Source organism: Amblyomma maculatum, chromosome 9 (genome assembly GCF_055883805.1).
Source record: "Amblyomma maculatum isolate TAMU_Amacu chromosome 9, ASM5588380v1, whole genome shotgun sequence".
In the NCBI taxonomy this organism is placed as follows: Eukaryota; Metazoa; Arthropoda; class Arachnida; order Ixodida; family Ixodidae; genus Amblyomma; species Amblyomma maculatum.
Window position 1 is genome coordinate 42416318 of NC_139352.1, and position 26151 is coordinate 42442468.

At 45.6% G+C, this 26151-nt stretch overlaps 1 protein-coding gene across 1 annotated transcript; it reads left to right on the plus strand.

The window, feature by feature from the left end:
* Nucleotides 1–627: 627 nt before the first annotated feature.
* Nucleotides 628–24222, plus strand: LOC146178932 (uncharacterized; the record flags this gene model as incomplete). Its single annotated transcript, XM_084580073.1, has 5 exons — nt 628–673; nt 6582–6671; nt 7926–8237; nt 10205–10834; nt 24011–24222. Coding segments are annotated over 5 exons (1275 nt in total), but the record flags the coding sequence as incomplete, so codon positions are not given.
* Between the last annotated feature and the right edge of the window lie 1929 nt (nt 24223–26151).

A 26151-nucleotide genomic window follows, 5' to 3' on the forward strand; every position in this document is an offset into this window, starting at 1 on the left:
TTGGTGTTTGTTTTGGAGCGCTCGGTTACCAGCCGCTGGGCGGACACGGTGCGATTTGAACTAAGCATGGTCAAGCATTCTGTTTCAAAAGTTTTCTCAAGCAATTTGGTATTTCTGCGTGATGTTAGGAAACTGTATCTTCAACCCTGCTTCGCCATTTTTCTGTTATTTTTTAGCTTGCCTTTCCCCTGCTTACACGCACTTGGCTCAAGCTGCAACCAGCTGCAACTGCTGCAACTACTGCACCTGAAACCTCAGTCTACCTCAAATTCTAGAGCACTGGTATGTAGTACCTCCGAGAGGCCAGAAGCACGAAACCAAAACTAACGTTGGCGCGAAAGCCATAGGGACAAACGCATCTTAACAAGAACAAAAAAAAGAAAAACACACAGGCGAAACAATACAAAAGGAGAGAGGAAATTAAAAAATAAAGTGCGCAATGGCAACATTAGTATGGCGGCCGTACAGAGCGGTGTGTTTTGTGTTGCTACAAATGTTTCTGTGAAAGTCGCGTTGTTGTTTTTTTCTTCAAGCGCTTGGCGTCAGTGCGGATCCTCACAAGCGGCAGCTTGATCCAAGCCCAGTGTGCCGATTCCAGAGGGAGCGTGTGTGTGTGTGTGTGCTTGATTGCGGGCCGTCACTTCCAGCGGTGAAGCAAATCGCTCCGTGCAAAGTATGAAGTGCCGTGTGCTTTGATACCGGCTCAAAATTCGCTGTTTGTGCTGTCAATTCGTCTGTGTAGAACGTTGGGGACAACTTGTGTTCAGTCTGCGCTGTAAGCTGGGCTACCTTTGCAGCAGCTGACGGTCTTGGGGCTCGACAGAATGCAAGTACCGGCGTCTCGTTTCATTGCGGAAGTTTTTACACGGCTTTCCGCAACGAGATCGAGAGGAGAGAAGAATTTTTGTGTGTTGGCACACAAATTCATTGCAAGGCGGCTCGTTTGCGGCCGCCGTGTTTTCTCTGAGTGATGGATTGAGTGCTCAAGATTGTCGCTAGTGGCTGTCTTGACAACAGCTGAAGCCGTAAGAGAATTCGTTGTGTGATTAGGTGGAGGAGGTTACGACGACAGGAAAGGCTTGGAAATTGATGGACGACAGTAAATTTGCATGCCACACGCAAACACGCTTATATGCTAATAGGGTGATGGAACATTTTAGCCTGACTGTCTCTAGTACTGTCTTTGTCAAACGTAACCAAACAACGAGATTCGTTTCTTCCCCTTATTACTAGGAAAGCATTCATAGCACTCTTTCGGCTCTAAATTTGAGTACGATAAAGAGGCCCCTTCTTCTCACCTTAGACCTTTCCTTTTTAGAGGTCGCTTGGCTGCTTTGGCAAAGGCAGTATGTGCTTACATCCATTTACAATCAGAGCAAGGAATCTGCATAGCTTTTCCTTTCCAGCGTCTTGTACAGCAACGGCAAACACTGCACAGTCTGCTTAGTAATAAAATGAATTCAGTTCGCCAGGTAGCATGATGTGAGCAGTGCGAACTGGGAAACACGTAAGAACAGACAGATGAACACAGATACACAGCACTGATGGGAACACAAATGTTTTGACTTAAAATCTTGTTCGCAACCAAGATGTAAATTGCACATGCCCGTTGTAATTGCACATGCCCGGTGTTTGCTGGCAGTGAAAATGCTGGATTATGAAGTGCCTTGTTGCCTTTCAGCAGCTGTTGCTTGATGTGTGATTACCGTACATGGAATGGACCACCAAGTTTATTCACCCACAGCCCCTAAATAATTTATAATTAAATCTTTTTTTACTCTTTAGATTTTGTTTTTAACAGCTGAGGGATGTCTATGACATCAGTTGCATGAGGGATGAACGAATGTGATATAATCGCTCCTTTATTGTAATAATTCACAAAAAGACTAAGGCCAGCCGGCTTCTAGAACTGGAATCATGAGTGAAGCAGCAACAATTATTGGGATCGAGCGCCACCACTGGAGCGAACAGCGCTGCTGTCAACCTAGGGGGACAAGTGGGATCACGTGACTCCTCTTACTGCTGCTGAAGCAGACGCTCGATTGAATTTGTGCGTTTTGAAAGCTAATAGTCGCATTTATTTCTGTAGTTTGGATAGATATTAAATGCCAGCCTTGCACTTTTTCATCTTGCATCTTTACTGCGGCCGCTGAAGTTTATTTAAGCTGTTGCTACAATCCGTTGCTGCTCTGTGCCCGGACGTTAGCGAGGGAACCCAGTGCAAGCTCCCATTGCTACCCGAAACATAAGCTCACGAAACCTTCCTTAATCAAAATTTGAATGGGCAAATCAGCTAGTGATCATTCTCATGACGTATGCAGAAGACATTTCAGCCAGCGAGATTTTGTCCATAGAGTTGGCGCTAAAGGTCCGTGAGCGGCAGAAGAAACGGCGCGCGCGTTTTAATTTGTGCTTATCACTTGTGAAGCTAATAATACTATTGCTGGAAGGATAGAAAAGATGCTGGCTTCTTCATAGAGCATTACCCTCATAAAGAAAGGAGGGATCGTGCAAAGGCCAGTAGGTCTCAAATTATCCTAAATGAACGCGTTGACACAGAAGTTTCACTGAAGTGAACTATAGATTCTGCCGCCATGGGCAGCGGTATGCATGGTGAGTTGTCTCAGGCAGCATCTCCAGTACTGTAATAATTTAAACTGGTCCGTGAATAAACGAAATATAGAGCATTGCATGCATGTTGTGATGTGCTGATTGAGATATGCGTAAAAAAAAAGTTTGCGCGGAGAAAACAAATATCCGCTCTAACCAAGAGTGCCAGTGGCGGTAGTCAGTGCGAAAGAATTCACTGCGTGGAACGCACATCTTCACACTTGCTAAAAAACTAATCCATCTCATCCCCACAGTCAAACTTGTTTGCTGTACTACATTCAAGGGAGCAGGCGAAAGGTACCGCTTCTACCGGCACTATGCGAAGGCGCTCAGCATCTGTCAGGCTCAATCCCATTACCTGTGCACTGGCTGCTTGCATCTGACTGGTTGTGTGGTAGCTTCAGTAGTCTTTTTTTGTTTTTTTTACAACAACAGAAATGCTGCAGCCAGTGCACATTGTCGTAGCAGTAAAGCTCGCCAACTTCGATAACTCTGATTCGGTAAAGGGCTTTTTTTGCCGAATGAGTGATCTCATACTTCAAAATAAGCTTATATAGGCCCAGACCTAGGTGTATATTAAATAATATTTGTACGTAATGCTAATGCGCAACTTAACTGCCTAGGAAAGCATCCTACAGCAGCAGTTCAATGTGCGTTATCCCATTTACTACGTCATGCGGGCGCTTCTGAGAGGTGCCGCCACGGTATGTCCTTGCGCCTAATACTAGTTTTTTCAGCCCTAAGATTACCTTTATGAAAATTTGACGTCACAGCCGCCACTCGGCTATTGGAAATAAAACGGGAGAAAAGAAGCTCAATTATAAATTATATCCCCATCATAAGTGAATACCACGTGGTGACCTGTGTGTAGTGGTGTGTTAGGCATCACTACTAACAATAAAACATGCAACCAGAACTTATATGTCTAGGCTTCTTTAAAGCCACGAATGGGACTACAGTAATTTGTTTTGAATATCTAGCTTCTGTATAGTGTCCTGCTCTGAGTGTGAAGGACAGCATAGGACCATAGAAAAATATGAGGCGACTGAGTGCAGCTCATCAACTGGCTTTGTTGCACAAAGAGGTCTTTATTTACAAGTTGTAAACAACAGCAGTGCAAAACATAATTCAGAAAATGAAGAAAGATGACATCAAGAGCGTCATCCAGCTCACGGCCGTGGCTAATTCTCAGGCGTGCATGGAGGGTCAAGTCCCTTTGCGATATTGAGAGTTCGCTCCTGCACATGCCTACAGTTCTGCACAGCATAACGACAGCTAAAAACAGTTTACACCTGTATTAGTGTGCTGCAAGCAGGTGCATGAGTTTTTGATTTTGATGCTCTCCTATCCTGTCATTCAGGCAGTGTCCTGATCGGTCGATCTAGGCCTGGCCACATGACAACTGCCATGTACAGTCGGAGACAAAATTTTGTGGTATACGAGTTTGTGTAAAAATATATTTTTTCTGTGCAGTCGTCCAAATGTGGTGGCCGAAATCTGCTGAATCACGAGAAGACACACATGCCCCATTAAGAGAAAAAATATCACGGGACAAACTAGTGAGGCAACCAAGAAATAAATGCTCTTCCACAATCCGCATCCTGCAAACTTTTGTCCCAGATTGTACATTACTCTTGAAGAGCAAAGCACAAACTTTTTCACATGCCTTACCCCCGCTTGTAGTCACAGGTACAGCATTCTTGACTGGTAAACATTGCAAGACCTCTTGGTTTGCTTCGTGCAAGGAACAAAAGTAGGACATGATGTAGTTCATACATTACTTAGCATGCATTTGAGGCAAGGCTACTGGCCTTAATTACCTTTGTCTCTTTCAGTTTTGCGTTCTTGACTGTAATCAACACATTATTGGCTACTGCAGCTAGCAACTGCAGAAGGTAGCCATTGTTTTCCAGGCAGTTAGCTTGCAAGTGGAGCATCTCACTGACTTTGCGCACTATGGCAGACACTGCATCCTGTCTTCATTGTAGCAGTTAATTGGCAGTACGAAAAACTGACTAATGTCGCCTCTCCAGGATTTGTGAATTACCTCCTGACAAATGAGAATGATGGTGTGATCCAGAGGTTACTTTGGTGACCAGATGGCTTAAATAGGTCTGGAAAATGGCCCTGACAGGGTTGAGCCATTTCAACGTCATGAAACTTGTACCATAAATGCTTCCCTTCAGAGGTCACAGAGGGTCAGAACTGTTTGATGTCAACCTTTCCTATTTGGTTCCTTGTTACTAGGCCAACCTTTGGATTCCACCTCATTACCTGTAGACGTTGCATTACAGCCCGTTAAGTGCTGCTGCACAGGGTGTGTCTAGTGTCATTTCACGGTATTTGTCATGTCATTTGAGCACATTCAGTTTTGTTTCATTGGGAGTAGTCATCACTTGGTCTTGTCAGAACTGTCGCAGGCTGAGACGGGCATATTCTAAGATTTGAGAAAAGGTATACAATTTGTAATTAATATTGGCTTTTGCATTTTTCGCATCATTGCACCTTTGCTGTTATCTGAGCAGTCAGTGCAGTTGGTGTCCAGCACCATTTTATGCAATGCTAGTGACAACGCTTGCATGAAAGCGATGTTGACAGCTGATGGCTGCATCGTGGAGTCGATTGTTTCAGACTGTTCCAATGTCCTGTAATAAAGAATAACGTTGGAAGTATATAAGTACCAAGTTTAGTGGAATTGAGAATTTAGAATAGCATTTTTTTTTATGTCACTATTTTGAAAAGTTACAATAAATGTAAAATATTGTGAACACATTTCTGCACGAATGGTGTTCTAAATTTTTTTACCATCATTTATATTCATCACCTCATAATTGTGCAGTGATTGGCTTAAGGCATCTGGTAATAATGGTAGTAATAGGTAGCACCAATAGAAGAATGCTTATGAAGAAGAGGCAAGGTGCAGTAACTGTCTCCCCCACTGCACATTTCTGAACTGCAGCACTAGGGAAGGGATAAAAAGAGTGAGAAAGAGAGTAAGAGTTGCTGCAGTCAAGGCCTCCTCCATCCGGATTAACTTCTAACCTCTGGTGTTCTTTATTCTGCTCATATTGTGCAGCACATGGATGTTGCTGTATGATAGCAGGTACTTTAAGAGACCACCTAGCAGCATTTTGCGAGAAAGATTGATTGTTGCATAATTTTTTCCACTCTGCATTTCATTTCCCTCTGTGCTGTTTGGGTGTGCAGCCACATTAATTTTATTGCCAGCAGTTCATCGCACTTTGTGACTTCTCACTCGTGTTTACAAAAGTAGAATGTTCTCAACCGGAATAAAATAATAGTTAACCAGATATTGTCCTTTTACCAGAAGCAGCAGCAGCATGATTTAACAGTGCACATTCGTTAGCTGTAGCATTGTTGCCTTTCGTGACACTTACCCGGTACCTGAGGGAATGCTCAGGTCATCCCTATCATACACTTGCTTCAGAAAAAGTTCATTGTTTTGCTTTGTTTGAGCTTGGCAACATTTTGCTGGAATCAGAAAAAAAAATAATTTTAGCTAAGAAAATTGAATTTAAAAGTGTTCCCTCTAAAACTGTAGTCTTACTGTGGCATTTTGAAGTGAATGGCAGTGGTGGCCCCTGAGATACACACACAAAATTGAGTGTCGATAGTTAGAGTTACTTGCCATATTATTCGGTGCTGGCAGATTCTAACTGATTTCATTTTTAGGTCTTTCTCAGACTAAAAACCTCCATTTTCTGTGAGAGTAGACCGATTGTCGATATAGGATACCATTCACTGTGGACGAAAGGGAAACTTCAGCTTGTCTTCAAGGTCCCTTTAAGACTTCCCCGTATGGCAAGATCGCCAGTTATAAGCCTAGATATTTTAGAGCCATGCAAGCATACTGATGATATCTTGATTGTAAGACTGTGAGCCAGTGTTTAATGTCGGCACAAAGTCATTCCAGCAGCTTGCTCATTTTGATTTGTGCATCTCACTTGCAGGTGCTGGCAACTCTTCATGCCTTCCAGCCCTGAGGAACTGGCCTTCTTTGTGTTGCATTTCTAATATTCGACTGCCACTGCGTTCATTTGGTATCTGCTTGTATTAGCACATTTTACTGTTCACGAGGGATGGCAGATTTGGCAGACCTGTAACCTTCTTGGACCTTTTGATCTCGAGTCAGATACATTACCCCTAGGCTGTGCAGGTGTCTTCGTACAACTGGATTAGAGGGGCTCTATATCTGTGCTATGTTGTCATTTGCATAATGTTATCACTTACAACTATGTGTTAAAGAGTATGCGGGAGGTAACAGAGGGATTAAGATCTCTTGGGAGTATCTCTCCACTTTTCTCTACTGTCCACTAATAACAGCAAGCAGAGAGTACTACTATTCTCACATGTACGAACTTGGAATTTGTTTATCCCCTTTCATGTGCATGAATGTGTGCAATGTTTTTAAGGTACAATATGTGCTGTTCCTAGATTATGTTTACTCGCTATTAATTTCCTGACTAAGTACTGTGTTGATGTTGGCTACTTATGTATTCTGCATGTATTTGCCTTTTGTTGGCATCTTCTTGTAGACTTATTTGTATGCCAAGGACAAATTTAAGTTGTCCTCTGTGGGCGGAATAATTTCTCTTAATGACAGAGATCACTTCTGCTGAACATGGAGCTCTCTTAAGCCATGAAAGGCGGCAAACTGGCATGAAAGTATAGCGGCTATCACCCCTTTTTTCTCAGTCATTTTGTGATGACACTGAAACTTAATATTTAACCGGTTAGGCTACAGCGCCATGCACTTCTAAATGATGATCATGTAGTTAATTTCAATATGATGTCATCAAATCACGTGTTAATAATATAGTGCCCAATTTTTTGCAGCATTAGGTGTTTTGTGGCAGAGCCAACACTAACACAGCCACAGAAATGTTAAACAATTTTTTCTAAAAACAGATATTGAGTGATATTATGTTCAGTAATCATTATTTGTGCTTCATGTTCTTGCACAAAAAATGATTCAAGATTCTACCTCTCTAATTGCTAACAGAGTTCGTGTTCAAACATCGTTGCGCTTTTGAAAAAACTTAGACGTACAAAATGACACGACCCACTGGAACATCTAAGTTTTTTCAAAACCGCAACGATGTTTGAACATTTCAATCACCAACTAGCCCAATTTGAAACCCTTTCAACAGAAGCCCTGACAGTTTGAAACTGCAGTTTTTTCATGGTGTACCAATTTGTGATATACTTGTGTATGTTTTCTGAAATGAATCCTGTGCATGAGACTACTGACCTCTCGAAGCAGTCCCTTATCCTTACTGGTCCCTTTCTCCCAGCTTGGCAGCCGCAGGTTTCTGCGTCATCTGCGCTAAGCCCCTTTTCTCTGTGGAGTGCTGCCGGCTACGGCTCGGGCTATGGCCCTGGCGTCCTGCCGACCAGCGGCGGCGGAGGCCCCGAGGCGCGCGGTACCGGCAACTCGAAGGGGGGCCGCCTCCAATGCCAGTTCTGCTTCAAGCGCTTCGCCTTCCGCAGTCACCTGGTGTCTCACCAGAGGACCCACACAGGCGAGAAGCCTTTCAAGTGCCCCCACTGTGGCAAGGGATTTGCCTGGAAGCATAGCCTCGGCCTCCACCTTCGACTCCACGCGGGTGAGCTGCCTCCCACATTTGTTTCTAATTGTGCTAGCTGCACAGCTGCCTCCCAGAGGGAAAAGTCAACCATCATGGGACACTGGGTGGAGTGGGATACTTGCACTTTGTTCATTCATCCAGTAGTAGCCCAACCCAGCTCACAAACAGCCAGATGGATGGCACTGCTTGCAATAACCGATGTTGCGACTTGAGTGTAAGATTTCTTCTGGAAAAAGAAAAGGTGCGATTTGTTAGTTTTTTGTTTTGATTCATGCCCCTACTAAAAACAAGGCAATGAAAGTCAGCAGTGCTGTAGTATCCGAATTAGGATCTTTTAGTGCACTTCGGGCCCCTAAAATTTTCTGAGCGGCACCAGGTATGTTAGCAGGAAGTACCGTTGTTTTGTGTAAGATGCAGTTTGGAGCAGTGAGATGGCAAAGTGGTGGAAGGAATAAGATAGTGATCCACCCTGTTTCTTAATCTAGCCTAGGGACAGAAGTGAACAGTTTAAGACTGTGGAATTTGAGAGTCCTGCCTCTGCAACGTCCTTTTTCCCTTCGTCCTGCTCAGGCAATGGGATTGCTGGGTGACTGGTCACTGCCATTTGACCACAGCTCTGCCCCTTGGTTCCAGTGGTCTTGGACCATTAGAGCATTTTTCATACGCTACTGGTTGTATTTCCACAAGGCATACGCATAACTAGTGTGGCATATTAGCATGGCATTGGTGTTCCACGGCATTTACGCATAGCAGAAATGCTGCTCGGGTGACTAACGGCCTCTGCTTATGTAAATTCTCACGTCGCAGAACTCCAGACTCAGGCCACTGCTATGTTAGCTTACAATCAGATTGCCACAAAATGTATTATATGATTAGAATTGGCTAAATTTTGAACAAACGCAGCTGGAATTCTATTGTCTAGGAACATATTGATTGGAACAAGAGCTGTTAACTATGCAAGGCATTTTCATTCCTCTCAGATTTGAGTATAGGAACAGAGAGACCATATGAGCAGGGAACGGATCAGTGGGGTTCTACTGTTCCCGAGTGTTTCTAACATTGTCAGTTTTTTTTACTTAGGCCTCCCATTCTTGTCGGCTGGGAGAGTGGGATGTGGGAAAAGTTTGTTTGTGGGAAATATTTATTTTAGTTATTTCTCTCGTGGTTAGGCTACTCTACTTTATATGTTATGGTATGCATATCCCCACATTTCTATGGCTCTAGGAACTTGAAAAAAAAAAAAATCTGAGATAAACATTGTCTCAGTACCTCACCTCTGCACTCATCATATTATACCACGGAATAAATTTGACTGAAAAAATTTTATTTCATTGACATCCTTGGGTGCTACATGGAATTAATAAATGCAGCCATCGTCCTGTGCACAAATAACAAAGTTTGCCGTTAATCGTCAAGTGATTTAACTTGAGTGCAGACAAGTTAAATTTCATAATCATAGCCCCGTTCCATAAAATTTCGACTGCAGAATTACTCAGAATGAGCAGAGGCACCAGGGGCGGTGCAAGTTGGTGCTAGAGCGATGTATTAATCCTAAGAAGTGTGAACTTTGTTTTTGGTTTGGCCATTTTTCAATTGGAGACAGGCATTATGTGTTCAAACCATAAATGTGCCATAATGATTGCTATTCAGGCTTTTGCACATTCTGAAAATCACACTTTATGTGCCATAAGTAGCATTCCTGGAGCTATAATGTTTGCATATTTATGAAGGTCTATAAAGCTTTGTTTCTAGACAGTGACACTAAAAAAAGGGTGCACGCATGGAGGAGACGTTGGGTCACTTATTCTTATTTCTTTTGTTCTGCTCTTGTATTTTAGTGGGGGCCACCAACTGCTTGTTGCTGATGGGGTCAGCATGCTCACTTCACTTCTTTAATTGCGATGCTGCCTTGCTTTGGTGACCATATTTTTCAAACACCCAAATACGACCACTCATAAGTACTGGCTCTGCCTTTTTCTTTACAGACCCAACACGGCAGGCCCTACCGGGAGCATTTTCACGTCCTCTTGTTTCGCACTCTTGGAGGCACGCCCAGGTGTTTCCGCAGCTCATGTCAGGTGTGCAGGGAGAGGAAGCGGCACTACACAGCAAAGGGCAGATGCTGCGGGAACTGTTGGTGTCGGACGCACCGCACCAGAGTCAGCAGCAGCACATGGCGACTGGTCTGGACGAGCAGGTACCACCAGCGACGACGGCGGAAAGGCCGCACATGCTGGAGCTGCAGCTGCCCCATCTGCCACCACCGGTTGGTGGATGCGTACCGGACGAGCTTCCGAATGACCGGGCTGGTGGGAAGCCACCCATGGGCTGGTACCGTGTGCCCGGCGAGGGTCGCCGGATGTACGAATGCCACTTCTGCCAGCGCAAGTTTGGCTGGAAAAGCAATCTCATCGACCACCTGCGGACGCACACAGGCGAGAAGCCTTTCAAGTGCAATCTCTGCCCCATGGCATTTGCCCTGAGTTCCACCATGATAAAGCACCAACGCACTCACACTGGGGAGAAGCCGTTCAAGTGCACAATGTGCCCCAAGAGGTTTGCCCGTCAAGACCATCGGGCACTGCACATGCGGACACATCGTCCCGACGGCGCAGGTGATTTTTTTGCTCGCTTTAGCTCTCGCGTGCTTGGCTTTGCTGATCGCACCTTCCTGCACTGTGGTTGGCTAAGCCTTGCACATTCTTATTGTGATCTGCATTCTCGCTGTGTTGTTAACACGGTGTAAGAACCATTCTCAGAGTATTGATGCTTCACTCGATGGCGCGCCCAGGTTATGTTTGCCACTTTGCGTGCCTGTTTTGTATAGGAAACAAATAGAACTGTGACAACTTGGCCTGTATTGCGGGTGTAACAAGATTGAGGCATGTACATGTGCTTGTTCAAGTGAGGCTAGGATTGGAAGGATTGAAAGTACTGTTGACAGCAGATGGCCGTAGTGGCCTGTTCGCCTATCGCCTCCCTCAGTCAAGTCTCAGCCAGCCAGAGAGTGAGCCGCCAGCTGCCAAGCCAAGCAGTTGTGCATTGTAGCTGCGCTTTGTGCGCCTTTGTAGTCTTTTCCATAACATGCTTACTCCTTTTGTCCTACGTTTGTGCCGTGCCTAATACTTCAAGCCACAGCCCAGCCCTCACAGTAGATGAGTGCCGAACAGTGGGTAGTTGTCCCCAGTAGTCGAGCAGCAGCACTGCAACACTCGCTGTAACACTGGCTAGCTGGCTGAAGCGACGCGACCACAATAAATAGGGCGCACCGCGTCTGTTGTTACAATGTGCCAAGGCAGGAGTGCACATACACGTAACTTTAACTCTGCTAGCGACCTCTCCTCCTCCCGCCAAGACTCACGTCATCATTGGTTAGGCACGACAGAACTTTCTCAAGATGACCAGCACTTTCTTGGCCGGCCGGGTGAGCCACCTTCGCCGCCAAGTAATGAGGAGAGTGTGACACCGATGTGCGCAAGGCTATGTGCTCTCCTCGCTAAGAAAGGAGACGTTTCTCCAGTGTTCTGGAATGCACTATTCGATACCACGCGCGCACCTCCTTTGTGCTGCGCTGACTCGACGAAAATGTGCGCCGATTTGGTGACACTGGCACATCTATGCAACTGCGGAGTGCATGGTTACCTATATTGTTTCTTAGGGGTGGGGGACGTGGCTTTCAACAGACAAAAAATAGTTAAAAAAAGTCGATTTTTTTTTAACTGTTAATTTCAGCTTCTACAACTCTTGTTTTATGTAATTAATAACTTTCGCAGTTGAAAACCGTCTAGAAATACTCCAAATCACTGTTTATATGTTATATGATCAAAGGTAGCGGAAAACTTCTTCTAAATAGCGAAAAAATGTCGTTTTTCAAGTCCCGATTTCTCGGCAACCGCGCAACGGAGCATGGCCATCTTGGTTTCTATGGAAAGCGCGCTCGTTTTCCCACTTAGCAGTCTCCTCCAAGCGGAACCAAACGCATAACAATCAAAAGTTCCGGGGTCGCTACGATCCCTGATTGGCGGCGCGCATCACGTGAAAGCAGTGTGCTCCGCAGTTGGTCTCCCTGGTGGCGCGTGCTACGCGTGCCTCGACCACTCGGCGCGACTCCATTTGCACAGAGACTCACCGCCTGTCCGTATTTGTTATTTGCGTGGTCCATAGTTCTTGAATACGAATTACGTGGCCGCCACGTTAGCACGCACGCGCATAGCATAGTTTTGGTAGCGGGCTTCACTGGTGGTTATGGGTCCATGACCGCTGAAGTCGAGGACGGCTCATGCTTGCGGCACGCGTAAACGAAAATTGCCGGTAGTGAAAAAGTCGTTTGTTTCAAGAACTTCTGATGCTCAACATTTTATCGAAGTTACGGGCTCGGGGGTTAATGCTATGTGCGCGGCTACGAGTGTCACTGAAGTTGCGGGCACGAATGCGAGTGCTTCCTGCACGGCTGTGAGTGTGACTGAAGTTACAGCTTCCTGCACGGCTGTGGGTGTGACTGAAGTTACAGGTGTGGAAGCGAGTGATTCTTGTGCGGCTACGAGTGTCATCAAAGTTACGGGCGCAGAGGCAGTTGCTTCGTGTGCAGCTACGAGTGCCGTTGTAGAGACGCTACCGTGCACTTCCTATGCGGACGATACATCGTTTGGCAGCACCGGGGACACTGATGAACTTAACGCGCCGTGCTCTTGATCGCTGGAAGCGTCATCAGGTCATCGTGCCGTTCAGCTGGGAACTTCACGTGATGTCGCCACGCCGTCGACAAGCACCGGGCGCACCATCCAGGCACACCTGCAGCCGTATTTTTTATTGCCAGAAGCGTCGCAGGAAGCCGCCGCAAAAGTGCAAAAGTGCAAGAAATGCCGACTTCCGTGACTGCGACCGCTTGAAAAATGGAGCTGAGAGGTGAGGGCCAAGTGCTTGCCAGTGCAGAGTCAGCGGACGAGTACGTCATTGTGTAAGTCACGGCCCTAAACGGGCTTCTGGAGAATGCCAAGTGCAAGCAGTGCTCCGCAAGCTGTACTTTCGGTTCAGCTGGGAACACGGCTTGGGTTGGCAGCGCAAATGATGCTGCCATGCGCTTTCCACGGCACCATTGCTAAACAGTGGCCGTTGCCGTGGAGGGAAGGTCTTCGAATTTTCGATGTTAACTTGAGGGCTATTCGAGCTGTTAAAAGCATTGGTAACGGAGCAACAGCGCTGACAGATTTTTGGCTGATAAGGAATATGTCTCAACGCCGTTTAGCATGATGCGGCATGCATGAAAAATTTGTACCTTGTACCTTTTTCAAGTAGCACTACTGCGCATGCGCTAAGCCTCCTCGGCCGCCATTACAGCCAGGATGCCACGCGAAAATAGCGGGAGGCCATCGCTGCACGTGTTTTTCTGGGTGTCCAGCAATCGGGAATTTTCAGAAAAATTTCATATACTGGGAAATGTCTGGGAAACCATCAAAAATTTCGCCAAGTCAGGGAAAATGGCACGATATATTCTGCAGTGCATTTTCATTTTAAGCTAGCGCACAGCAAGTATGTTATTCATGCAGATTTTTTTTTTTTTTTCGTGATGATCGCGCGGCCCCCATCGCGGCCGCGCCCCAAGGTGATGCGCGTTATATTACTTTGATGGCATCGCATGACTGAGCTGCCACAATAGAAGAATATACACATGAGTTGGGCACTCATTACAATATGTGGAATCTCTGCGTGGGATTAGTACGCAACAAAAAGCAGGAATAATTGCGCCGGCCGAAAGCGATCGGCGAGCTGAGCTACAGCTGAGGTCTGTTGTGATACTCCAGCGGTCGACCTCTCACGTCTTCGCGATCTCGGCCGCAGGTTCCACGCTTCGTGTGCACGATAAAATTGCTTAACTTTTATGTCCACAATCACTAACTCAGTACCAGCATCGCATTTCACGCTAACACCGAGGAGAAACTCGCGTTGGGTCGTGGACTTTCTCGACAAAACGGACTTTGCGCCGACGTGCACCGGCTCCGCAGCAGAGTACTACGCGGCGGTGGCGTCAACTCAGCCTACCGTGATACGGGATGCAATTCGCGCTGTAATTTGAACCCGAGATGTCGTCATCGGACAGCGTGGTTGATGTTCTCTGCACATCAAGCAAGTCTATCACCGGCTGTAACTCAACTGTCCCGATGGCACGCTTGTGGCCGATGTCTTCTGGTTTTTGTTCCTCGCCGGTTTCTTACGGCTTCCAATGCGTGCACGGTTACAATCTACTATTTTCCGGCAAAAAACTTCACAAAGCGGTGCATTGAGAAACATGAGCGCAAACGGAGGCGTGCATGATGCGATGGGCACGGCGGCGAACGCAAAACAGCAAGAAAAAACAAATGACGCTCTGATCACGCCAGCCAATGGGAGGCGCGGAACGGCGTCGCTTCGAAGCTAATCAAACACCGTGAACGGCGTTCTGAAAACTGGCGCGCGCAGCCAGACAGCTTGAGCTGAGCCATTTTGAGATAGCGCAAATCGTGCACAAAGAAAGCAGCTTTAAACCAAGTGTGGAAATTTCGAACGCAATTCTTTCCGGGGCACATTTCGTGGCTGCCGTGACGTTTTCAAAGCCGATTTTATTGCATTCAGCATTAATAATTTGAGTGCGGGTGCTCGAAAGGATAAATGTTGCGAAAATGAGTTTTTCTGAAAATCGATTTTTAACCATTTTCGGTCATTCTAAGACTTGCATCTGCCTTTAACTCTACGGCTACAGCCGTAGAGTTAAAGGCAGATGCAAAGGCAGATATCTTTAAGAATTTGCTCTCCCTCGATACCAGCCGTGACTTAGGGTGCCTCGCATCGAGGCACCTTATATGCACACCAATTTTTACCAGAAAAACCACCGTTTTTTGATACATGGTGCCGGCCTATAGAAAATTTCGCAACTGGTAGTATCAAAGAGCTTTGCTGAGGCTGGCATCAGTGCGCTTTTAATTTTCAGTAAACTTGCGACGTTTCTACTTGTCATTAACGCTAATAACAGCATTTTATTATTGTAAACTGCAGAACATGATTAATGTCAGCTTTTTGCTGGAAATTATTCATCTACGCTCATTATCAACAGCAACTACATTTTTGAGCCTCTTCACTTGTCCAGGAATTTGACCTGAAATAATCAGGGAAAACCTGGAAATGTCGGAGATTTTGAAAATAGTGGTTTGCTAAACACCCTGAATTAAATGTTCACTAATACATGCTTGCTCCTTCAGCGTCCTGGGAAAGAAAAATAAAAAGGAGCAGTTGCTAGAAGCAAGAACTCTCGTGTCCGATGAGAACGGTCTAGCGCGCACTTGGCCATGGTAGAAAGTGCAAATGGTAGCGTAACTCCCATAGAAGCCTGCATGTCGACTCTGAGCGAGGCTTTAGTTTCTTGGCACCCCCTGCGAACTGTGCGGCAAAGCAAACATGTGACGTGACGTTGTGACGTCACAAAAGCTTGTGATGTCACAATGATGTACCATTGGCGGGGAACTTGACTTTTTTTTTTTTTTTTTTTTTTACTTTTGGACGAAAAACAAGGCCAACGACGACGGCGGCAGAACGATGCTCGGATAAGGCGGAAAAATGGACACCGTAACTGTTCAGCCAACATTATGTGACATGGATTTCTACTGTCAGATTATACGTTAACTGAAATGTCATGGCACCTTCAACCACCTTATCACAGCATCATTATGGCTCCGTCGTTGTTAGCCTAGTCTTTTGGTTGCGCGTCGTGTAAATGCATTCTGGGCCTTATTGCTTCAGTCTCGTTTCTGAGCATAAAGGGCCTTCAAGTGAATTCGGCAAGCACATGGATAAGAGTTGCATGGCTTGAGGGATTTTACTAAGCACATAAATGAGTGAAGCTGTGCTGCATCAAAAGCCAGGCTTTATTAATTCACGATTACTTACATAGATGCGTCACGACATTGCAAATCTTGAACTGTAGGAAAGCGACCACCGTTCATTTGTCTGTCATAGTTTTCATGAAATCTTCATGATAACAAAATGACCTGAGCGTAGGTTTCCAAACGAGGTGCGGTGGGATTATAAAAGGGTGAGAGATATTGCGGACAAACAAAGTACTTATCAGTGTAAATAACAAAGAAAAACGAACGGGATAACTGTAACGCTAGCGTTAGAACACCCAGCTGTAAGAGCTTAGGTAAGAAATTCAAATGGGAATTGTTACTATTTAGAAGCTAGTGCCTCTGAGAAGTGAAAGTAACTGTGATACAGCTTCGCTCCTTACAACTAAAATTTCACACTGTTCGCGATTCTATTCTTTTACTCGCGCTTTATCTGTCACTGAGAGGAGTCAATGTGAGGCTACAAATTTACACCTTCAGCATTCCTATACATGAGAAAGACCCCACTGACAATAGGAACATCCCTGTGATACCAGCTAAAGTGCATTCAGCAATCGTTAGTGTGGTAATGCGATGTAGTAAGTGAAACACGCAGAAAAGGGAGTGAAACAGAAGGCTTTGTGCAATGTGACACGTGTCTTGGGGTCAGTGAAATCTCGCCTTCACCGTTCAATTAAAATAGATGCAGCGAGATGCCACTCGTGCAGACATGTATCCGTAAAACAAGCCGCCACTTTTGCGATGTGCCTGGGATGCCGAGCTGGACAAGCCTCCGAGCTGGGACACAGCATTGTCCCATCCTGCAAAAATGCGCAAATGCAGTGGCAATCAGTTTTTCGTCAAGCACGCACAGTCTTCGCCTTGCTGTGAAGCTCTACCACAACCAGCAGAACAAAATACTGACTGTTGACACAGATAACATACTTTGCACGCAGCATGCAGCATACAACATTGAATGCTTAACCGGGTTCAATGGCTCACCCACTTCGCGGGTGAAAAAGCTTCCGTCTGAGCCATATCTGAGCTATAGTGCCTAGAATATACCAGTATATTTTAGGCACTATCTGACCTTTGGGCAACGGGACTGAATTATTGCATGTCAACTGACGAGGATCGCTACAATCTTGGTTCTCCTTGCCATCTCAGCAGGCTTTTTTTTTTTTTAACTTTTCCCCTGCCTGACTGACGACCCGGTGAAGGAAAAGGGGAGTGTGTGCATCCTTGACCTCTCTGCACGCATTCCTTTCGAATTTTTTTTTTCTTGTCTTTCTCAGGCCGGGTGGGGTAAATGGGGGAGTGATCGCCTGGTGTACAGGAGGAAGCATACGCGATGGCTGCATACTCATTGTTGAAATGCATTTTCTTCGCTCCCCCTCCACACCCTTCTTTCTTTGTGTGCATGTGCGCGCGTGCTTACAGGAAGAGGTTTCGGAGGTGCTGTGCGCATGCTGAAAAGCTCACCTCCCGTTGTTGTTGATTGCGCATCCTTATTTCACCAATTTACACAGAATTAGCTAGCTGCGCTCGCTTGCTCCTGCTCATCCTCGCATGCGCGGCTCAGCACGTACACATTGAATAACTCGAACTCGCTCATACTACGGAAGGTAAAACGGCACAAATACATGGACTCAGCGAGTGCCTTTACTGGGCAAAAGTTTATTCCACTTGCTCGAGAGGGGAGCTTGGTGTGGCGGAAAGGAAAAAAGAAAGACGGAAGCGGTGAATACTTTAATTAGCATTACTCTTCTTATTCTCTATTCACATTTCCTTCATTTCATTGCTCATTACCCCGCCGGGGTGGCGCAGTGGTTACGGCGCTCGACTACTGTTCCCGAGGACGCGGGATCGAATCCCGGCCTCGGCGGCAGCTTTTCGATGGAGGCGAAAAGCAAGGCGCCCGTGTGCTGTGCGATGTCAGTGCACGTTAAAGAACCCCAGGTGGTCGAAATTTCCGGAGTCCTCCACTACGGCGTCTCTCATAGCCTGAGTTGCTTTGGGACGTTAAACCCCACAAACCAACCAACCATCATTGCTCATTAATTATATGAGGAACGCCTGAGGAAACTGGACAGTAACAGATGGGCAGCTAAGGTATTTAAATACCTGTACCTAAAAAGCGTTGACTCACAATGGAGGAAAAGAACTAGGAAACTAACTACAGTCGTGCCTCGTTAATATGGACACTTTTGTTCCCGACCAAAACTGTCCATAGAGCGAGTCATCCATAATAACGAGTCATGAATAAAAACAAAAAGGATTTTATTGAGAAAAGAGAATTGTAATTAACGACTGCTTTTGTACATAACGGTGAGCACTGGACTCAAAATTTCACAGAACACCGGCACATTTGAGTGCATTATCCTTGTCATTGTTGTCTTCGAAAAATTGTAGTGCAGCCTGAAGCGACTCGCTTACCATGACATCCGTGATGTTGGGCTTTGTGTTGGTCGAACTTTCGAGCACGAACTCCCCACTGGGCGATGAATCAGCGTCTGATTCTCTAGTCACCGCCACTTCCAAAATGTGCTCTTCACTGAGCTAAGTAGCCGCTAAGTAGCTGCTTGAGATTCTCCTGAGGCGAGGAAACAGCTGAGCTGTCGATACTAGTCCCTCGCAGCTTGGATTGATTGAGATGGCTTTTGCCGCTTGTATTCAGATTTCTTCGCGCCTACGTTCAGCTCTGTTCTTTTGCGTTTAACTCCCGCCATGCCAAAAGCCAGACTCAAGTTCAGGGCTACAGGCTCCTGATGCTGTGCACTTTTTTGCCTAGTTAACCTTTCTGCCTTTCCGTTCTTCTGATTCTTTCTTTTTTTGCCTTGTACTGTCTCTGTAAGAAAGCGAAGGAGTCAAGCTGGCAAGCTGCTATGCAGAGGGCTACCGAACATCCCATCTTCTTGGCGCCGTTTTTATGTGTTCCCATAAAACAAACACTGCAAGCTGAAGTACAGTTTAGAGCGATGGCCAGCCGACTACGAAGAGCTCAGACCTTGTCAAGGCCGCATCGTTGACTCAAAGCGGAGCCGACATACGGACCGCCTAGTGTGCAAAGTTTGGCCGTTCGACAGCGCAACAAGGACGAAAACCAGGAGCATGAGAGGGAAGCGCGTCCAGGACGGGACGCCCGGTCCAGGTTGCGTGTTCGTACGTCGCCTCTTTTGTCGCTGTACTTTGTGAGCGTGTCTTAACTCTCACCGAAAAGCGTTAACGGCTTCATGGAACACACATTGCTCTTTGGGAAAGAAAACTTCAGTTCCCACCGCCACTGTAGGCACTTGTCTTTCTTCCTGTCATTTCTTTTTTACGCTTTTACCGGCCTCTCTGTTCACGTTCAGCAGAATTTATTGCAACCACATGTTGCTGTTTTCCCGACTGCGGCGGCACTTCCGCTGCACCCAGAAGCCTCCTGGTTCCCCCTTTCGGGGTCTTTCTTACGCTGGCCCTCGGTTTGCTGTGTACGCTCCTCTCCGCTCTTGCGCTCCCCTTCCCCCCCCCCCCCCCCCTCCCCCCTTCCTTAAAACGGCGACACGCCGGCTTTGGTTCTTTCCAACCCCACAGGACTCGTTCAGGCATCCCGCCATATCGGCTGTCGCGTAGGTTCGCGGGCGGCGCGCCCTTCTTTAACTTGCGTTTGGACTACTCTGCTTTTTTTCAAGCACTGTCCATATTAACGAGACAAAAATACATGGGCCCAAGTGGGGCGCGTGCATTCTTCCCCTGTCCATTGTCCGGACAGCGAGTTTCCATATTAACGAGGCATAAATACATTGAAAAGGTTTCGTTCCCAGAAAAACTGTCCATAATTCGGGTCGTCCATATTAACGGGGGTCATATTAACGGGGCACGACTGTAGTAAGTATGCTAGTAACAAGGACGGAGAAATAAAGAGCATTAAGCAACAGGTGAAAAACAGAGAAGGTAAAAATTGGATAAATTCGATGGAAAAGAAACAGAGTGTGGAATTATACCGAAAGTGGAAAATGCAGATCAGGAAGGAAGATTTCTTTGATAACTCAAGAGGCAGTGCCCTACTTTTTGAAGCTAGATCAGGGTGCCTTAGAACACGCAGCTACAAAAGGAAGTTTAACAATGGAGATGACGCATGTGCTGTATGTGGAAACTCCAGTGAAACAATTGCCCATATTATACTCGAATGCAATGGTATCCATCCGGAAGTTGATGCAGGCGCAATCACTGTTCCTGAAGCTCTGGGGTTTAGAGATAACTGTGGCCGGGTGAATAAACCGGCGGTGGAAACTAGCAAAAAACGGCTGGAAGATTGGTGGCTTAAAAGCAGAGAAGTGACATAATGTTAGTAATGTAGGAGAAAAATTTAATAAATTGAATGATGGTTTAGTTAACCATTCTAAATCAATAATTAAGATATATGGAGAAAAATGAGCATGATAGCTACTGCTACCACCCCGTTTCAAAGGGGACGCTCCTATATTCCATCCATCCACCATCCATGTTTCTTCGCTCAAATTTGTTGAAGAACCGCTAAGCAACTTGACTTGCTCTTTGCTGAGTAACTGTTATTTTCATTTTTCATCAACTGGTGATCCTCACCAGTTGATGTGCAATAATTGAGACCCTTAGGCAACTACGCAGCGGATACTAAATGGCCGAGAGAGGTCAGTAAGAACAACTTCAAATATTATTATAAATATGATACATTATTTTCTTATGCAAGGAACAAATACTGCATTCATTTCTGAGCGTGAATATTATATTTACTTTCCAGTTCTTTGCAGTAATATTTTTTGTGCTTTAATATTTTGTCACACACTTCGCAGGGGCCCTTTGCATCGTTCATCATCATCATTTAGTTGATGCCGCTGGCAATACGCAGCTGCACACGCTTTCTTCCAAGTAGCGCGACCAGTTGCATTGACTTTGGCTTGGCTTCAATCGGCGGTTAGTTGCGATTGGCGGTGGCATCTGCATCTTGGAGCAATGTTACCTCCTAAAGAAGACAAACTCCGTGATGAATGTGTCCATTTCGATGCATTGGCAGACGAGACTGATTCACCTGAACCGAAAAGCGCAATCGGGAGTTTTACATGACGAGTTCGTACCGAACACGGCAGCAGCCATGGCAGGAGCGCCTCCAAACCGAGTGAAAATTACCCCTGGTGCTGTTTCGATGGTTTCCACTATGTTGCGTTTTGTGATGTCGCACCTAGAAATTCTATTGGCTGATGGCCGCTTCGTGCACGTTGGTCAGTGCGGCGTGCTGTTCGGTCGCTGTGCAACTGAAATCGCACCCTGCTGCGGCGAAAATCGCGTCATGTGAAACAGCCTTCACAGGGGATTGCCTAAAACCTTCCAAGGCATTTGAAATCAGTATTTCAACTTGCTGATGAAGCAGCTATTGCCAGTATTTTTTCTGATGCTGTAGCGGCTGTGCACACTGTTTACAGTGAGATGGACCTTGCATTTAAAGGGACGCTAAAGACATCCAAAGATGCTATGAAAATCTAATAAACTACATTTGGTGACACTGTTGCCGCATATCCGGCAGCAAAAAATCGAATAATTGCTGAGATATTGCGAAAAGAAGTTGAGGTTTTTTCTTGTTCCCGCCGGTCGAATTCAAACTGTTTCCTGCGACTATGTAGTCGGAGTTGAGTGACGCATACTAGGACGTAAGCGGAGACTCCGTGATAGCTAGCGAGCCGGCGCGGCCCGCGGCGTCGCATCCCTCAAGGGCCAACATGGCAACAGCGTACTCACAATGTCGGCCGCAGCCGAAATAAATAAAACGATGAAGAGAGTCATTTACCGAGCGATGGGCCCATAAAGGAAGAAAAAAAAACATAGAGCGCTTGTTAATCACAAAACTTTACATGTTTCTCAAGCTTTTGCGCTCCTTCTTGCACTGTGTATAAACAAACCGAGCCCTCGGTCATCGCAACGCTTCCCGACATGTTTACATACAAATAAGATTTAGTTACCAGCAATATAGTGTCCTCGCTGTTGCGCTTGTCAGTTTTGAAGCTTCATCGCACTTTTTTTCCTTCAAGGTTTGTGCTTACAGCTCTGTGTTCAGCGAAAATTACATCCACAGTAGCAGAGCATGACCGAAGGGCCGGCGTCACTAAATTTGCCAGCGCTGTGAAATTCCACATGTTAAAATGGATCCAGTGCACAATATAGTGCGCATAGGCATCCAGAACATTAGTTGCAAGTCGTGAGAGCGGGCAGCATGCTCCGATGGTCAAGAAGTTGTAATTTTTAGACCGGCAGCAGAAACATTTCATTGTAAATGGGGCCATGAGATTAAGTGCAGAAATATTTCCGGTGTTCCGGTGGCGCAGCGTAGCCGAACGGTTAGCGCCGAACGTTACGGAGCAAGCAGTTGCGAGTTCGAATCTTGCGGCTGCAGGCGTTATTTATTTTTTTATTTTTGCTACAACTAGATTTTTTTTACCTCTTGTAATGTATTTCGGGTGCTTCGTTATTTTTAGTTTTTACTTTTTGCCCGAGGCCCTTTTTTTTCGCCGGCTGACGAGCGCAATATATCGACGCTCTCCTTGGTATGAGCGGCAAGTATGCCCCTCTTGTTTACGATGCCTGCTAATAGCACGTTGAAGGTCTTGTTGATGCAGTATGTTGGTCAGATGTGCCATGATTTAGTGAACAATTGAATAATAATGCGTTTTTCCTTCGGTACTTAGTATATGTATGCTTTTTGTGGCGTATGTAGCTGCAGTCGAGCGGTCCGGTCGCAGTCGAAGCTGCGACGGCTGCGATACGTTGGCGCAGAAGTGTGAACGAAGGAGCGTGTCGGCGGCAGCGGATTTCGCTCGCTCGCGCCTCCGAATGCTCAAATGGGAACCATCAAGGCGCATCTGCTGCTCCAAGCTCGTAATTCAGGCGCTGCAGGTCCAAACAAACTATCCGAGTGCGCACGAAATGCCTGAGCCGAAACATAACCAAAACTGAAGTGGGCGCCTGTGGCGCCTCCAAGTATATTTTTGTATTTGCCTTGCAACGTTTACGTTGTCTTTTCGCCGTTGTTTACGTATGATAAAAGCGTGTTATTATATTCGAGACAAAACCTACGACCGCATTCAAACGAGCAACGTAATTCGCATTTGTCAGCCTCCATGATCCCTAGCGTGTCACGTGATTTGTAGTTGCGAGTTTCGGCTGTGGCGGCGATACCTGTATTTCTGTTCTTCCTCATTACTACCTTATAACAGCTCTGTTTTCAGTAAGAGTGGATTTTTTGTAATCAGGAATTGGCATTGTATCGATGCAAGCCCACTTCTGTTTTCTCTTTTGTGTCCCTTTAATAATAACATAACTGTGGTCTGTGAAAGGACGTGATTGACATGTGGCCACACATCTCGCATAGCTGTTGGCACTGTGAAAGAGGATTGCATGAACCATGTGAAGAAAAGGATGGGCACAGCCCTGCGTGCGCTTGTCATAAAAGGCAAGAAAGGTCAGCCTATTGGCGTGAAAGGTGGCCTTACTCAAGACCTCATAAAGAAATTGAGAAACGATTATGGCAAGGCCCTGCATGAAAATGAAAAAATTTAAGAAATGCAAAAAGCTGTAATGGCAACTTTTTACCACATAACATCCATCAATGAAGACCCGCACCATGAATTTTGCCCACAAGGACAGCAGAGTTAGTGCAAACATCAGGCTGCCAAAGCAGAGGGCATACCTCCAGCCTACCAGCTTGCAAGGCATGCTGAAAATGCATTGCTGCCTGTGTACCAGTGGCTTTCTGATGTCCAACTCCTCAGTCATTGTCTTGTAAAAAAAAAAATGCTACTGAGAGTTTGCATTGTGTCATCTGGTCTCTGCTGCCAAAAGATGAAAACACATCGTTGATTGCAACAGAGACAGCCGTTAACGAGGCAGTATGCAAGTATAACGCAGGGACCTGCCGTGTTTATGCAGAATACTGTGCCACACTTGGTCTGCAAACTGGCCAGCATGCTCTTCGCAGAGCAGCGGAAAAGAAAAGCAGCAAAAGCACTTCAGCCCCGAGGCAAGACATCCAAGAAACCCCGTGTTGCCTTTTGATGAAGTGCAATAAGAGGTGTAACTTTAGAAGCCATTTCCTCAGAACTGCTTTTTTTTGTCACCTGGTATGATTGTTCTGCTGATTTCTTCACAAATTTCAATGCCGGTATTTTTCCCCTGCATTCCTTAAGAAAGGCTGCAGAACATGACATTCTTGGTTTCTTGGCACAGGGTTTGCTGACTTTTTTATTCAACTGGTTGTTCAGAGTCTAGGTGACTGTTATACGGTCACCTTACAAAAAAACTGAAAACTGAAAACCTTTATGTTGTAAACAGTAAAGTCGGAGAAAATCACGACCTCATCCATTCATTTTGGAATGCAAAGTACTATGAAAAAGTCTATCATGTTTTGTAAGTCACCGAGGCTTGGTACAAGATGAAAATTATAAAAATTCTATAGATAAAAAAGTTTTTGTGATATTAATTTGAAATTTTTATGGTAGTATCACAAAAACACTGCCGATAACTCTGCCAATGTTCACCAAAATCCATGAAGAAATGGCAAAGTTAAACCCGAATGCTGCGTCCCCTCTTAAAGCTGAATGGTAGGCCTCAGTTACGTGTGTACGTTGCGTGTGTGACTGCGTGTACGTTCAGACATTTCTTGATAGTGTAATGCATCGATGCTGTCAGAATGTGACGAGGCTTCACTGCATAATATGCAAATTGTGCATTTCTTGTCATTAAGTAAGACCAGCTCTGCTTTTCATGCTCGTAGAATTCACTCTGCATTTATGCTGTCGTAAGTGTGGAAGTGATCAAGTACAAATAACAAATCTGGTTCGATAATGGCAATGCCAGGCTGGGATCACTTCTTTGGGTATTTTCAGATGCTTCACCCCCTAACACCAATGCATTGTGGAGAGAGAGAAAATCTTTATTCGAAAAAAAAAACAAAAAAAAGAAAAACATTGTGGAGGAGCCATTGTGATGGCTGACAGTCAACACATTTTTGCGCCTTACTCTGCATTCACCAGACCCAGACCGCTCGTGCATGTAGTTCTAGTCATGAAATTGTTCAACACTATGCCCCTAAGGCACTGCAAAGAAGCCACTGTGTTTCTTCTCATGAAGCCTTGTATGCTGGTTCGTTGTCTTTGATACTTTGTTCCTTTGCACTTGGATGCTACAGGAAAGCAACCGTGGTGGGTGAACGCTGCTATTCTTCTTTTCATGTCACGTGCCCTCATGTTCGGCCCCCTCGTATGTTAGCACATTGATCGTCAGACTTATTACATGACTACAGTTTGTCGAAATTTTGAATGTAATAACCAGGAAAACACGTTGTTCGGGAACATATTAACCGGGACAAAAATAGAGCAGCTCTGTGGGAGATTTTTACTGCCTGCTATTTCAAGCGTATGAAGCAGGAAATAATATAAACCAGGGACATATCAGCAAGGTTCTGCTGTACTTAGGTTGCTGTGTACTGGACTTGGTGCCCGTCAATTGAGAATTGCCGTGGGCCTGCCGAAGTGACGAAGTTGCTGTTATTAATGTTCTGCCACGAAATGCTTCAGCCAGCATTCGCAAGAATTGCAAGTTATGCAGCTCCATATTTGTCACATATGATGTCGTCAATTTATCTGCCTGTGATACAACTGTGCTTTCTGGCGTTAAAATCTGCAGCAGATTTCCGCTACACTATTTGCTGTGCAGCCATGCCATGCCTACATTGGTTGTTCTTAAAGTTAAAGGTCGTCCACATAGACTAGGCACGGTCCAGACCTCCATTAGTACTTTACTTGTTCCATCTACTGACCTTATGACCTCCCATATTAAAGCCTCAGGAATACGTGAGTGGTTAAAGCGTTTTATTAATGATGTAAGAAGCCTCAGCTCGATCCCAGCCACAGTGACCGCATTTCGATGGACATGAAATGCAGAAATCACCTGTGTGCCGCATGCCGTTAACATGCATTGAGGAACCCCAGGTGGCAGGAATTAATCCATAGACCTTCAATGTGGCGAACTACATTGCATTATGTGCACTATTTTCGAAAATTTGGCAGACT